The following is a 15,135-nucleotide window of genomic DNA, read 5'->3' as shown; positions in this document are numbered from 1 at the left end:
CTTTCATAAAGAGCAATGGCACATACATAAGACAGTGATTCTATTCAACAATATTTATGCCTCTGCCACTGAGCGCACAGTACTATGCTAGACATGCAGGTGATTCCAGGGTGAAGAAAGCTTAATCCCTTAACTCATGTTGCTACTGTCTTGCTTTGCCCTGCTCATGAGGATCATGGGATTGTATAGGATTTGAAGTACAGTACAATGGAAATAAAATGCTTTACAAATTCTGAGTAGCATTATTACCAGTGAGTACTTCAAAGGAGGTGGGGGGGCTGTGTGGGAGGTTTGTACTTTCAATGTTTAATTTGAGAGGTTCCTTTATATAAGATTAAATTACAAAAAAGGAATCTGTAGTGCCTTGAGAACAGCCTGGCTAAATTTTTATTTCTCATTTTTAGGGAAGAATTTAATGTTTCTGGTATTGCGGGATGGTACAGGTTATCTTCAGTGTGTCTTGTCGGATGAGTTGGTAAGTGTTTTCTTTTATTTATGTCTGAAAATTAGATTTTTTTCAGCAATTTTCTTTATCGTTTTGGGAATTCTAGAATCTGTATACATTTTTAAACTTTTATTATATCCACAGCAGATAACATGTATCAGAACATCACATTGTATACCATAAACATACACTATTTTTGTTAATTATATCTTAATAAAGCCAGGGGAAATGCTTTTATTACGGACCATTTCCAACCCATAAAAAGTAGGACAGTATGAGGAATCCTCATGTGTCCATCACTCAGCTTCAGTAATTACCAATATTTGGCCAATCCTGGTGTTATGTGGGTTAGTGTCATTTATGCATACGTATGTATGTAATTTGTGTATTTACATATATGTGTGTATAGGTAAATCTTTGTCTTCCACAAAATAGCTGTTCTTTATTAATATTAAAAATCAATGGCCTTCTCCTTATTTTACTAGTATTTGACCAGATAACTTGCTTGTAAATAATCCTTTTAATTTTCTGTATGTTATTTTAATATCAATGTGAATAACTAAATTTGCACTTTGACCTTTCTATAGTGCCAGTGTTACAACGGAGTAGTCTTGTCTACTGAGAGTAGTGTTGCAGTGTATGGAATGCTAAATCTTACCCCAAAGGGCAAGCAGGTGAGTGGATTGAGTTCTTCACTGGGTGAATGAACAAGTGTTTGTTTCTTTGTTTTCCAATGTCTTTGTACTTTTGGTGTTTGGCATATAAATACACAAATGTGAAGCACATGCTAAATTTAGTATGCCTTTAACAGTGAAATATGTGCCGTATACAACTCATATGATATGAAGAATGCAGGGATTTTCAACCTTATAATTATTCCTGAATAAACCTCCCAGCTTATAAAATAGCTACTTTGCTGTGAGTATATCAATAACTTTTCAGCTAGGTGGAAATAAAAAATTAATAACCCATCCAGAAAATTTCAGAGAAGAATAGCAACCTAAATCTGAAACTTTTAAAGTAGAATTTGAAAGCCTCTTTTTAAAAAAAGTTAAATGTAACTCCCATATTCAGAGAGCTGTTTCTTCTTTAGCCAATAGGCGCATAACCTATCCCGGTTATGGTTACTCGTTGGTAATTACACTTCAGGTAACTACTGTGGTTGTATTTGTTGGCTAGGAAAGAAAACAAACAAATGTGACCTATTAACCACAAGAGGGAGCAAACAGAGTCCTCCTAATCAACTAGAAATATTGATAAAAGGTCTCACAGAATTCTGTAAAAGAATCTGTAGTAAGAAGGAATATGTGATTTCAAGTTCACTGAGTTTTCCTTGGAAGTAATGTGATTGCAAAATGGAGTGGTTGTTATGAAGTTACTTGGTATCCAGTGTTAGGCAATAAGATAATTATATATTCTAAGATGTGTGGCTTTTAAAATGAATTGCTTTTAATGGAATTATTAGGGGAATTTGAATTTTTATTGTGTATGTGTTCCATAGATAAACAGCTCTCAGTAAAATCTTTACATTTAAGGAGTTTTTCATTGTGGGTAAATATGTTAATTTAAGTTGGTGGGCAGACAATAGATACACCAAAATGTTAACAGTAGTTAGTAGTTACTCCAGGTTGGGGGATTACAAGTTATTTTCTAGTTTGTGCTTTTCTGATTTTAGAAATGTGTGTGTGTATTTACTCTGAAAGAAATAATAAATGTAAAAATATCAATATAAAATTGAATTACTGGGTCTTTGCTTTTAGAAAGGTAAGGCTAATAATGATGAGGTTTTTAGAAATACCAGCTTACCAAAAATTTTGATGTAAACATTTTCAATACTGTTAATTTTTTATGTCCTTCTCCCTCCTTTTCTTTCTCTCCAACCTACTTTTTAAAAAATTCAGGCTCCAGGGGGCCACGAGCTGAGTTGTGACTTCTGGGAACTGCTTGGGTTGGCCCCTGCTGGAGGCGCTGATAACTTGATCAACGAAGAGTCTGACGTCGACGTCCAGCTCAACAATAGACACATGATGATCCGAGGAGAAAATATGTCCAAAATCCTAAAAGCACGTTCCGTAGTCACCAGGTGCTTCAGAGATCACTTCTTTGATAGGGGGTACTGTGAAGTAAGTGTGGTTTGTCAGCTTTTGCAAAAAATACCTCTTTTGCCATTTTGAAACTTGAATAGCAGCACTCACGCTAGGCCTTTATTTACTCCTCCTTTCTGTTTGAACAGGTGACGCCTCCAACACTAGTGCAAACGCAAGTGGAAGGGGGTGCTACGCTCTTCAAGCTTGACTATTTCGGGGAAGAGGCATTTTTGACTCAGTCCTCTCAGTTGTACCTGGAGACCTGCCTTCCAGCCCTGGGGGATGTCTTTTGTATCACACAGTCATACAGGGCGGAACAGTCTAGAACACGAAGGCACCTGGCTGAGTATGAAACTGTCTTTTTATTTTTATTTAGTTTTAGGAAATATCTTTAGAGATGAAATTTTTGTATAGGTAGATGATATCTTTGTAAAAATTTTTGATCTATTAGGATAATGGAAGAACATGTTAAGAAGTTTTGCCTTCTCAGGCCATAGTTAAGGTCTGTTTTTGCACTTTGCTTTGATCCTTTATGTGCTAAGGAATAAGTAGGACGTCATTACTCAGGGGGCATCAGGGGAGTCCAAAACTAATCTACTGCATTGGGAATTGGTTAGCATTGTTGGAATTTTATTTATGTGACAATTTCCCAGTGTTAAAATCCTTGCTTTTGAAACCAGCATAAGAGAAGAGTGGTTCTGAGCTGGTGTCTTGTTCTTCAGGTACAGTCATGTGGAAGCCGAGTGCCCTTTCCTGACCTTTGAGGATCTCCTGAACCGATTGGAGGACTTGATCTGTGACGTGGTAGATAGAGTCTTGAAGTCTCCTGCAGCAAGTGTAGTGTATGACCTCAACCCGGTAGGTGTAGTGTTTATAGAAACAAAAAGTTACATTTTGGATGTTTTTTGGAAGACAGTGAAGCCTTCACCCAGAGCTTTTGTAGAGTTGACAGTGATATTAGTCACTGTCACTAATTTCATTCTATTTTAACTTATAGAAGAAGAGGTTCATGTGTTTTCCATTTTAGGAATGTCTGCATAGTTTTCTGGTCTGAAAGAATATTTTATAATAATGGTAAATTTTTTTTTTCATGGAAATTTTAGTGTTAGTGGTTTCTTCATATACACCGTATTTTTCCTCTTTACTGTAGAACTTTAAGCCCCCCAAACGGCCTTTCAGACGGATGAACTATTCAGATGCTATTGTGTGGCTAAAAGAACACAATATAAAAAAAGAAGATGGAACTTTCTATGAATTTGGAGAAGTATGTATTTCTCTCTAATCATTGTTTTAAAGGTGGTATTGTGTTCCAGTGGCTTGCTGCTTCTGGCTAATTAACTATTAATGCAAGAGGCATCTGCTTGTCCTCAAATAAATGGTCATAGCAGATTCACTTCCTGGAGTTGTCTGAGGATTCACTGAGTTTACAGATGTAGGGGAGCCTCAGAACAGGGGCCTTTTCTGTAGAGTCCAATAAACGATAGGGAGTTTTTAGCTGCCTTTCACATCTCATCCTTTGCTTCTTCCTCTTCTTTCATGATTGTTCCTTGGCCTCCACTTATGAGCTCTACTCAGTATTCTCTAGGCTCACAGGGATGCTCTAGAAGGTTGTGAAGCCTTGAAATTACATGCAAAATGTTGGTATGTGTGTGTGTGTGTGTGTGTGTGTTATGTTTTTCTGGAGCAGGTATCTTGTGCTTTCAAAGGAGATTCATTCCCCCCAAAATAGTGATTTAAAACTCCTTCACATGGAAGGCAATTCAGAGAAGAAGATAGCTGCTGGTTAAAATGCAAAACCGAGAGAGAGAAGGCCTTGGTGGGGAGGGTGGCCTAGTGCCCCAGATAAACTTAGCGTTTCATTTTTTGCCTGAGAAACACCCAGCATGCATTGGGGGTACAAATTTTCAACACCATTCCAGGCCCTCTTTCCTGTGCTTTTAACCACTCTTTACATGATATTTGCCAATCTAATTATTTTACAGGTGAAATATGAGTAGCTGCTGCTAACTAGAGTTTTGTTTTGGTTCTTAGAAGGCATTTATAGAGACAAGAAACAATATACTACTAGGACTATATAAAGCACTCATTGTTTTATGATTCAGTTTATGATGTATAATATAATACAATTTTGTACTGCAAACTTAATACTATTAGTATACGTAATTCTTAGGTAGTGTGATTGAGTAGAAAGAACACGAGATGTGGAGTCAGAAGCACCCCCTGGCCCTGGCCAAGTGGGCTTAGCTGCCCCCTCTGTCCTTCCCTGCTGTATAACTGAAGACCAGTGACCCCGCTCTCTGGTTCCTTTTTTTTTGAGACAGAGTCTCACTCTTTTGTCCAGGCTAGAGTGAGTGCCATGGCGTCATCCTAGCTCACAGCAACCTCAAACTCCTGGGCTCAAGCGATCCTTCTGCCTCAGCCTCCTGAGTAGCTGGGACTACAGGCATGCACCACCATGCCCGGCTAATTTCTTTATATATTTTTAGTTGTCCAATTAATTTCTTTCTATCTTTAGTAGGGACGGGGTCTCGCTCTTGCTCAGGCTGGTTTCGAACTCCTGAGCTCAAACAATCCGCCCGCCTCGGCCTCCCAGAGAGCTAGGATTACAGGCGTGAGCCACCGCGCCCGGTCATCTCGTTCCTTATCTCTACAGGGTCCATGGCCCAGGGAGCCCTCAGTGCCTGTCAGCATTTACTGTATGTTGCTATCAGCCTATACATACGAGGACACTAGAGTAGATAAATGGCCTCCATACTTTTCGAGTTGTGCAGTAAGACCCCACTTCCCTAGTTACATCTTACACAGAAGCCCAGTATGCAAAGCAGATACAAGCTAAGGGCCCAGAGCTTGGAAACAGGTGTGTGCTGTGCGATTGCTGCGCTCCGTTTCTGTTCTTACATCAAGCAAATCAATGAGTCTTCTGTTCTCTCAATCAGTTTTTACTGGAACAAGAGTTTTCAGTTTTAACTTGAGTTTATGTGCGGTACTGAAGGATGTTCTGAGAGAGGAACGGATTAACTTGATCTATCATCATCGAACATTTCTTGGCTAACTATTCCAGGTGTGGTGACACTTACAAATTTGACATTGGTTATTTGTCTTATGCTTGTGCCTTACTATCATTAAAGGCATGACTGATTGATTATAACAGGAAGGAAGCTCAGATAACAGAGTTTAAAGATTAGTGTCACTCATAACGTACTCTGTGTGTGGATCAATGATGTTCTGCAACGTCATTCACTGATCACTTGTGCCTTAGGGAACTAAATGGACGACGTTCACTTCAGAACTAAACAAAACAGGCCACTAAAAAAAACAGCTGTGTCTAGTCACAGCTTGGGCTTTGCTTTTGTTTCCCTTTGTGTTTTTTTCGTTTTCATTCCTCAAGCAGCATGGTGGTTAAGATACACTATAAAAGGAGGTAGATTTTTTTTACAGCTCGTTTAATAACTGTGAGTTTTACAAATATAGTGATTTCTTTGTGAAAGAAATTGTTCCTTACACAAGTGAGTATGGGTTAAGGGTTGGTGTGTGCTCTACTATGTTGAATTAACGAAAGGAAGAGCTGGTACGGGTGAAAGAGCCGCTGCTGTCTTGTTGCGTTTGGAGCTGCAAATGTTAATGAAGTCTTGTTTAACCTCAGGATATCCCAGAAGCTCCTGAGAGACTGATGACAGACACCATTAATGAACCCATCTTGCTGTGTCGATTTCCTGTGGAGATCAAGTCCTTCTATATGCAGCGATGTCCTGAGGATTCCCGTCTTACCGAATCTGTCAGTTTGTGATTCACAGAGCATTAGTCATTTTGCTTTTCAAGGGGGTGGGGAGTATCATCCGGAATAAGATACAGCTCATGGCAAATATTATATTTCTAGAATGACAATATTTTAAAAAGTGGCTTTTTTCCTCCTCTGATTAGGGTTAACATGCTTTGTTAAATTAGAGAATCTAAATAGTATTTGAATTTTGCATGATCACAGTGCCTCCTTTAGCCATCAGAGCTTAATTGTAATTTTCATTTAAGCTCCAGGGCAGTGTCATGTCTGACAGCCTGGTACTAACCATGCGTTTTATTTTTGCTTGTACTTAAAGGTTGACGTCTTGATGCCCAATGTTGGTGAGATTGTGGGAGGCTCAATGCGTATCTGGGACAGTGAAGAAATACTGGCAGGTTATAAAAGGGAAGGGATTGACCCCACTCCCTACTACTGGTATACAGATCAGGTAAAAATAAGTCTTAAACATTCTTTAAAATTTTTTCATCACAATAGTTCTGTGTACATTGAAATTTTTATAAGGAGAGAATTCAGGGTAGTACTTTGGTGTTTGGGTGAGCTGTTTTCAGGTTCCTGGTTATAATAATGTGGCAGGCATGTGACTATTACCAGTTTTCTCTTGACCAAGTTACATGTCAATTTCATTTGAAAACCTGCTTAACAGCTGGCCTGGCTCATTGCATCTGAGTTTTAATAAAATCTGTCATTAGATCCCACCAGTATCTAGTATTATCCTTCCTTTTCCCCTAGTAAAGAGACACTAACTCAGTGTAAGAGTCTGAAATCTCTTCTTTCCAGAGTGGTACTTAATCCTTGGTTTATTTTTCATACCACATTATTCCTTTACACGTGGTTCATGAAGGCATATAGATTAAGGATTGAATTCTTAACCACAGTGAGCCAACTCTTCTCACCATGGAAAATTTTAACCATTTTAGATGAAATTTTAAACTAAACATTGACTTTTCTCTCTCTTTTCTTTAAACAGAGAAAATATGGTACCTGTCCTCATGGAGGATTTGGCTTGGGTCTGGAACGGTTCTTAACTTGGATCCTGAATAGATACCACATCCGAGATGTGTGCTTATACCCCCGGTTTGTCCAGCGCTGCACGCCATAACTGAGTCCCCCTGAAGCATGAAGGAAAAAATATGGTTCATGAAAGGGATAGGCTGCCTCTTTAAAAAAAAACAAAAAGCCAGAATCTTCCCTTTTTGTTCCATTGGTGTATAACTGTTTCTATTCTCTATGTTTTTTATTCCTTCTACCATAAAAAGTAGCCCAGATTACTTGAACATCAAGTGATGTTGATATTGTCATTTTAAGAAAAATATCCATTACAAAGTTTGGGGGAAATACATGGCAAGTAACTCTATAGTTGAGGATACAGATCAGCTTTTTATCCAGTTATAGGTCATAATTTTGGGGTTATATACATAATTAAACAGTTTTAAATTATGGTCTAAGACATTCCAGTAACTTAATTTTTCTGTCTTTTTAAGTGTAACTGGAATTCTCTAATTTATTTTATTGCATCATTGAGTTAAAACAAACATCTTGGGTGGAAATTGGCAATATGGTGTGAAAATCTGCTGGTAGTAGAACAGGGTATAATTCAGCAGTAGATACTAGAATCAAATGAATGTGCAAGTCTTGCGCATCAGTTATTAACCTTTTCTGAATCTGCATAGCTACTTATAATTCTGAGGCATACAAATTGATACGGAAGGATTTGTAAGAATGGAATTTCCTTAATATGAAATAAGAGCATAATTTGAGGAGATACTTAAATGATTCACAGCATCCCTCTTAGCATTAGTTTAAGCTAAAGAGGCAGACTGATCTTCCCTTTCCTGGTAATTCCTAAGTAATTAAGAATAAATAAGTTCAAAAACAATTTGCTGCTAGCATCTTAATAACAACTGTAAGTGGCTGTTTGAGTTGCCCCTGCCATGTCCTTAGATCTAATCTGTGCTACCTTATTAACTCACAGCAGGCTTCTTGAATGGCTTCATTTCAGATTTAGTTAATTTCTCCCCCAAATGCATGTCATGTATTCTCAGTAGGCTGTATTCCCAGCAATCAATAAATGAACACACGTAAAAACTCTTTGCTGGCTTAATTTTCTTAGAGCTAAACATCTCTGTCTCACATTAATTAGTTCACGCCTTTTGCATTTTTTTTATCTTTTTAGGATGTATATATGTGAAGTTTAGATATTGCCCCAATTTAGTAGGTATTACTAAAGTTATATGGTAATGAAAAGGAATGGTCTTTTAACTAGGTATGTCGGTCCTAGTTACATTTTTAAAAAATTTTTTTGTGTTATTTTTGGACACATCAGATTTTATCCTATGTTGCAATTAAATGAAATGACAGATGGAAACGAGGCATTCGTAGTCTGTTTGGCCTGTATCTTTAAATGAAAAATACTCGGAAGAGTGTGAATGAGCTCCAAATGTCTTCAACTAGGCAGTTCATTCTATCAGAATTCAAGTGAAGAGGTTAGGCTCAATTAGCCAAATTTTTTTTTTTTTTGAAATGGGGTCCCACATTGTGGTCCAGGCTGGAGTGCAGTGGTGTGATCACAGCTCACTGCCACCTCCAACTCCTGGACTCAAGTGATCTTCCCACCTCAGCCTCCCAAAGTGCTGGGATTACAGGTGTGAGCTACTGCACCCGGCCTAAATTTTAATTGTGTAAATGGGTTGAGAGTTTTAAAATACTAAAGGAGAGAAAGGTTAAGAGAGTCAAGGTCGTGGTGACCTCAGGCCAAGAAACTGAGCATGGTGGGGAGCAAATCTGCACGCGGACTTTATTCCTTTCACTGTGTGTTTGTTACCCTAAACCAGGTGTCACAAATGTCATCCCACATTCCCACGTGCCAAAGACCAGATCACAGACACCCCTGGATCTGAGTTCCTGCTCTCTCAGGCCTGTCCTCTCAGTGAACTCCCTTCTCATGGCTCTTTCCTCCCTGAAACCTGTTGATTTTTCCACCAAAAACGCCCTTCACCTTTGGCACTTGTGTAACAGACCTGCTGAAAGTTTTGGAGACAAGCAGGAGGCTAATTCAAATTACTTAAATATCAACTTGCCCTCTTCTTAAATGTCCTTCAGCCGTTTCTAGCAACCCAATTTTCCACCTTGTTCAGCTCCCTTCCACCTCGCTGCTTCTAGCGATTCCTAAAAATGTCGTCTTTAATATACAGAGTAGTTCAACTCCATGAGGAGCAACCTTGACTACACGTTGAGATCAGCTGGGGACCTTAAATATAAGGCACCTGGGTCTAAGCCCAGACCAGCTGAATCTGAATTTCAGGGATGGGACCAGGATGGTTTTTAAAAGCTTCCCAGGTGAGGCTGTTGCGGAGTGAGGTTGGCAGTCACTAGGTAGCTCCCTTGTACTTCTAAACTCAACCTTAAACCTCTCAAACTTTTACTGTGGGTCCTCACTTGATGGTTTCATATTAATCTCTGTGGTTGAAATGGTAACATTAGGTCAAGGCTGTGTAATTGCAAAGCTTGAATTATTTTAAGCTGCCTTAAAATCAGTGTTTTTCATTCAGCCCTTCTAGGAGAACAGAAGGATGGCATGATGTACAAGTACTGTAATCCATAGTATTTGGAAATTGCCAGTCAGTTAAATGACTCAGTTTCTTACGCTGAAAAGTTTCCTTCTACCTCATGGCTTGTTACTAACATGATTAGGTGAAGAACACGATCTTTAAAGAGACATTGATATACTCGCTATGAGGGACAAAGACACCAGTTTCTAGAGTCAGTATCAAGTCTGTATCTGATATAACTTCATATCCCAACTTAGAAATGGAAGTGTTCAAGAGTGTTAGCTTATTTAGGTATTTACCTCCATGTTGCTAAATAACATGCTTATATTACTTTATTGATATTTCAGTTTTAGACATTATCTATTGGTCTTCTAAGGAAGATGAGGATTTCACTTCTTCCTTTTTCTGTCACTACCATACATGTGCACCCTTCTTTCATCTCCCCCTCTTTCCAATTTAGTTAAATCATAATTTTCGTTGGCTGTGTAGGATGCTATAATTGCTTTTCCTTTTCTGCCCAATTTTTTTTTTTTTTTTTTTTTTGAGACAGAGTCTCACTGTGTTGCCCTGGCTAGAGTGCCGTGGCGTCATCCTAGCTCACAGCAACCTCAAACTCCTGGGCTCAAGCGATCCTCCTGCCTCAGCCTCCCGAGTAGCTGGGACTACAGGCATGCGCCACCATGCCCGGCTAATTTTTTTTCTATATATTTTTAGTTGTCCAATTAATTTCTTTCTATTTTTGGTAGAGACGGGGTCTCACTCTTGCTCAGGCTGGTTTCGAACTCCTGAGCTCAAACAATCCGCCCGCCTCGGCCTCCCAGAGAGCTAGGATTACAGGCGTGAGCCACCACGCCCGGCCCTGCCCAATTTTTTATTTTCCCTATTACTAATAGTTACCTTATTTTTTCTTTACCATTGGTTCAATCCGAAAAGCCGTTCAGACATACTGAGTCATCTATCAGTTATATCTTTGTAGAAGCTTCTCCTGGAGCCTCTATCTGCTTTAGTCCGAACTAGTTGCCGTCTAGTCTTAGAACACAGTTGACATATTGCCTTCTTCTTTCACTCATCCTATTTCCTTTGCCTTTTTCCTGTATTGGACAGTCTGTGTCTTGAACCCCATGGTTCCTGTTTCTTGGTTTACTTCCTCATTTTGGTGGAGCACATTCTCTGGTAGTTTCCTAAGAGAGGGCTCATGGAAGTTAAGTTCATTGAGACCTTGCTTCTCCGAAGATGTTTTTAATCTGTCTTCACATTTGAACCATATTTTCCATATAGAATTGTGAGTTAGAGGACATTTTCCCTCAGAATTTTGAAGTCTTCTAGCTTCTGGTGTTGCTATTGAGAATTCCTAAGCATTCTCATAGCTGGACCGCTTTACCCATGAGCGGTCCATTCTGGAAGCTTGTCCTGGTGTTCCAAAATTTCATGATGATATTTCTTGGGACTAGTTATCTATTCTGATGGATGGTTGATATGCCCTTTCTGGTTTGTTTTGTTTTGTTTTGAGGCAGAGTCTCACTCCATTGCCCAGGCATCATCATAGCTCACAGCAACTTCAAACTCCTGGGCTCAGCGATCCTCCTGCCTCAGCCTCCTGAGTAGCTGAGACCACAGGCATGCGCCACCACATCCAGCTGAATTTTTTTTTTTTTTTTTTTTTTTTGTAAAGTTGAGGTCTCGCTATGTTGCCCAGGCTTGTCTCAAACTCCTGGGCTCGAATGATCCTCTCACCTCGGCCTCCCAGAGTGCTGGGATAGTAGGTATGAGCCACCACACCCAGCCTGATGGGTCCTTTCAATCCAGAATGTCATGCTCTTCTGTTGTGAAAAAGTTTCTTAAATTGTTTCATTAACAATATTTGTTTTCTTTCTATAACTTGTTATTCAGATATTAGACATCCTCTTCAATTTCTATCGTTTATCTTTTTTCATCTCTGTTAACTATAGTAAAATTTCTTTTAAAATTCTTATTGTGGTTTCAGAAAGTTCCATCTCTATAGTTTCTTATCCAAGTTTTCTTCTTACTGCATCATCCCACTTTCCTCCATGTTGATTTTTTCTGTTTTGTTTGTTCTCTGTCTATCCTGTTAGAGGCTTTCCTTAGATGTCAGGTAAGTCTTGGTTACCTGCTGATAATTCAGAATAGGAGATTAAAATGTCCATTGATGTTCCACGTGTGTAGGTAGGAGATGTGAGCTCCACGGTAGGCTGAGCTGCCTGGGCTGGTTAGTAGGGGGCCCATGTCAGTATCTATTTCGATCTTTCCTCTCAGGTTGGTTGGGTTTCCCGTGGAGGGAAAAAGGAGAAAAGAGCTAAGTCTCTGCAACGTCAGTTAGTGTAGTTCACTGAACTCTGCTGTTATCCATGGTGGCCCTGCTCTCAGCTGTGCCTGAGATCTGCAGTCCAGAGCCCTCTGTTACCTCCCCAGGAACCACATCTCTAGTTGGCTGCCGGGTCAGGGGAGCAGTCACCCCCCTGCAGGGCAGGAATCTAGACAATCCGCTACTTTAACAGACTTTCAACCCATCTCATTCTAGCATCTCCTTCTCATCCCCACTTCCAGAGCCACCTCGGGATTCTGTTGTGGGATCTCGATGGTTCTTGTCCTAGGATAGCCAGCTTAGGATTCGATTTTCTTGGGTCTGCTAAATCATTAAGCATTTATTCATCTGCCTTCCGGCTTTTAAAATTCTTTTGCTGTGCTTCCCTTTTTCTTTTTCCCCCTTCATTTGGGTTTGAGCTTGAAAACAAAATGCACCAACATCACCAACAAAACCTTTGACATTTTAGTATGGTTTTTGGGAAGGAGTGAAACCATATCCACATGTTCAAGTCCTCATCTTTATCCAGAGATCATTACTCTGAATTCAAAGACAAAAGGGAGTGAGCATAAGCAAATAGGAAGAAATGTTCAATTATGAGCAATTAGGAAGGGCAAATTTGCGAGGAGAGTGATGGATTCTCTGTAAATAGTGGGGGAAAGCAGCATGTAACTCCGAAAGTTGTAAGTGAAATTTAACTGGGCCATGGGAATGGGTAGATGGGAATTATTCTTTGGCTTTGTCTGTTAAAACAAAAAAGAATCCTTAGTGCATTCAGATTCATAGTTGTCTCATAGCTGCCGACAGCGGCTCTAACAAATCCATGATGCTGGTGACAGGAATGACTGGGTGAGTGGTGAGAGCTCTCTGACCCCTGCCTTCTGTCACCCTTTTCTCTTTTGAGCTGCAGCCTGACGGAGTGGAGCAAGTCCTGGCTCCAAATACTGGCTCTGCCCCTTGCTAACTGTGTGGCCTCGGGCAAGTCAGGACCTCTGTGGTTGTCCTCCTCAGCTGTAAAATGGGTAATATGACCTCTGTATAAGATGGTGGCAAGGATGTATAGTGTCTGGCACTTAATAAATGGAAATCGTTACTATCATTGTTATTCCTTTTCCTACTAGCCAAACGTGGGCATACCCCAAGGGTCTGTCCTAAATTTCCTTATTATAACTACTCTGGTCTGTTGCATACGGCACCCAGTCGAGACTTTGAGCCTGGCCTACAAGGTCGCCTGCGAACTGGCCCCTGCCTGCCTCCAAGCCTCCATACTTACCACACTCAGTCCTTCAGAGCTTCCCTCCGACTTACCAAACCAGCATCTGCAGAATGCATCTTGCTGTTGAATGGTTCGCTGCTCTCTCAACCTGCAAGGCCTGTCCCCTCAGCTGTCCCTGCTTCCCAGGTCAGCCTGGGAAATGGGGCCCAGCACCAGCAGCCTCTCCTTCGGGGTAGGGGGGATGTCCTGACGGCCCTTCTGCTCATGTTGCTGTTTATAAAACCCGGAACAGACCTCTGCACATTTTATTTCTCTTCTTTGTTTATATAGCTGTTTCTCTCTATTTGTGTGTAAGCTTCTTGTGGGCAGGGGTGGGCTTTATTCCTTGTTTTGCATCCTCAGTGCCTAACAGTGCATGGCACGTAGCAGGTGCTGAAAAAATGATGAATAAGTGGTTAGTTTCAATCATCATTTCTACATCAGTGACCACTAAAACTTCCTTTTGGATAGCTGTGCCTATTTGTCCTTCCTGCAACATAAAATATACTCAGTTAAAAACAAAACAAAATGAAAACAGCTGCAATTAAAAGGTACAGTTATCTTTGTCTCCAACCAGCTCTCCTGCTAACTAACATGCTTCTTTTTCGACCTCACCGAGGCTGGAATCCTTGTGATCACCAACATGCCAATACCTGCGTTTTCCTGTCCTCTCTACATCTTGATATCTCCCACTGCTTTGCCACTCCCCTCCATACCTTGCACATCACCTGTGGCCATGCTCTTCTGTTTGGTCTTCCCGCCTCGCCCCTCTTATGTTCATAACCCACACTCTGCTTGCCCAGCTATGTCCCTCAGAGCATAGCCCTGAACAGGCTGCTCTGCTCCGTGACTGTCAGGGCTATCGAGTCCTGTTAGCCTACGAAGGGGCACGTCCTTAGCACTTTCAGGCGTGGCCTGCCGCCTTTTCTCCTAATCCTTCCTGGACTCGGTGCCATGGCCAAGTGCATGTCTTGTCAGCGTGTGCCCTTCTGCCTGCAGTGTCTCCCTCATTCAGCATGTTCCCATCCTGCTCTTGTAAGTTCCAACACCTCCTTGGTGAAAAGAATTCCTTCGTCCTCTCAGTCCGAAATCATCTCTCACTTGTATCAGGGAATCTCCTGCTCACCTCTTGTTCCCCCATTATAAGCAGATTTACTGGATAAATATAATGTTCTCCTCCCCTTCCCCCCAAATCTTAGGTGAGTGTGAAAGGAAGATCTCTGGGTGTCAGAATTGGAGGAGAAGGGGAAGAGAGGGTTTTAAGGCTGGAGCTGTTAGGTTAGGAATGGAGTTAGGGAGATAATTGATCCTAGATAAAGATACTAAAGGGGCCTTTTAAAGTTTCATGAAAGGATAACATTCATATAGAAAAAGACGTACGTCAGAAGCGTGCAACGCCATGAGTTTTTACAAAGTGAACGCATCAGGTACCCAGCCCCTAGAATGCCCGGGCAGCAACAGGAAGCTGGAGACAGGACCAGACCCCTGCATGAAGCAGGGCCTCAGTGGCTGTCCCTCTAGCCCAGAGAAAGACAAGGAAGCTCGCCACCTTCCTAGGACTCTGGTAGAGAATAAAATCTTCTTGGGAAGAGTCAACTCTCTGGCTGTGAATTTATACACCCGCAAGCAGCAGGACTAGCAAGCTGAGAAACCAGCACAAACCTTGTCTAAGACTGGG

General features: G+C 40.8%; 1 protein-coding gene across 1 annotated transcript in view; it reads left to right on the top strand.

Moving 5' to 3' along the window:
• The window catches only part of NARS (asparaginyl-tRNA synthetase), a 14,721-nt gene extending 6,302 nt beyond the window's left edge, over positions 1-8,419 (top strand). Inside the window, exons 6-14 of the mRNA XM_012651730.1 lie at positions 334-475; positions 1,033-1,119; positions 2,347-2,568; positions 2,679-2,878; positions 3,255-3,390; positions 3,683-3,796; positions 6,176-6,307; positions 6,627-6,758; positions 7,299-8,419. Of these exons, the coding sequence (XP_012507184.1) occupies positions 334-475; positions 1,033-1,119; positions 2,347-2,568; positions 2,679-2,878; positions 3,255-3,390; positions 3,683-3,796; positions 6,176-6,307; positions 6,627-6,758; positions 7,299-7,430 (1,297 nt within the window). The 3' untranslated portion in view covers positions 7,431-8,419. The remainder of the gene's footprint in view (positions 1-333; positions 476-1,032; positions 1,120-2,346; positions 2,569-2,678; positions 2,879-3,254; positions 3,391-3,682; positions 3,797-6,175; positions 6,308-6,626; positions 6,759-7,298) is intronic.
• Positions 8,420-15,135: the final 6,716 nt, after the last annotated feature.

Source organism: Propithecus coquereli, unplaced genomic scaffold (genome assembly GCF_000956105.1).
Source record: "Propithecus coquereli isolate 6110/MARCELLA unplaced genomic scaffold, Pcoq_1.0 Scaffold37, whole genome shotgun sequence".
Taxonomy (NCBI): Eukaryota; Metazoa; Chordata; class Mammalia; order Primates; family Indriidae; genus Propithecus; species Propithecus coquereli.
Note: the sequence above shows the minus strand (reverse complement) of the source record. Positions and strands in the feature narration are given on the sequence as shown.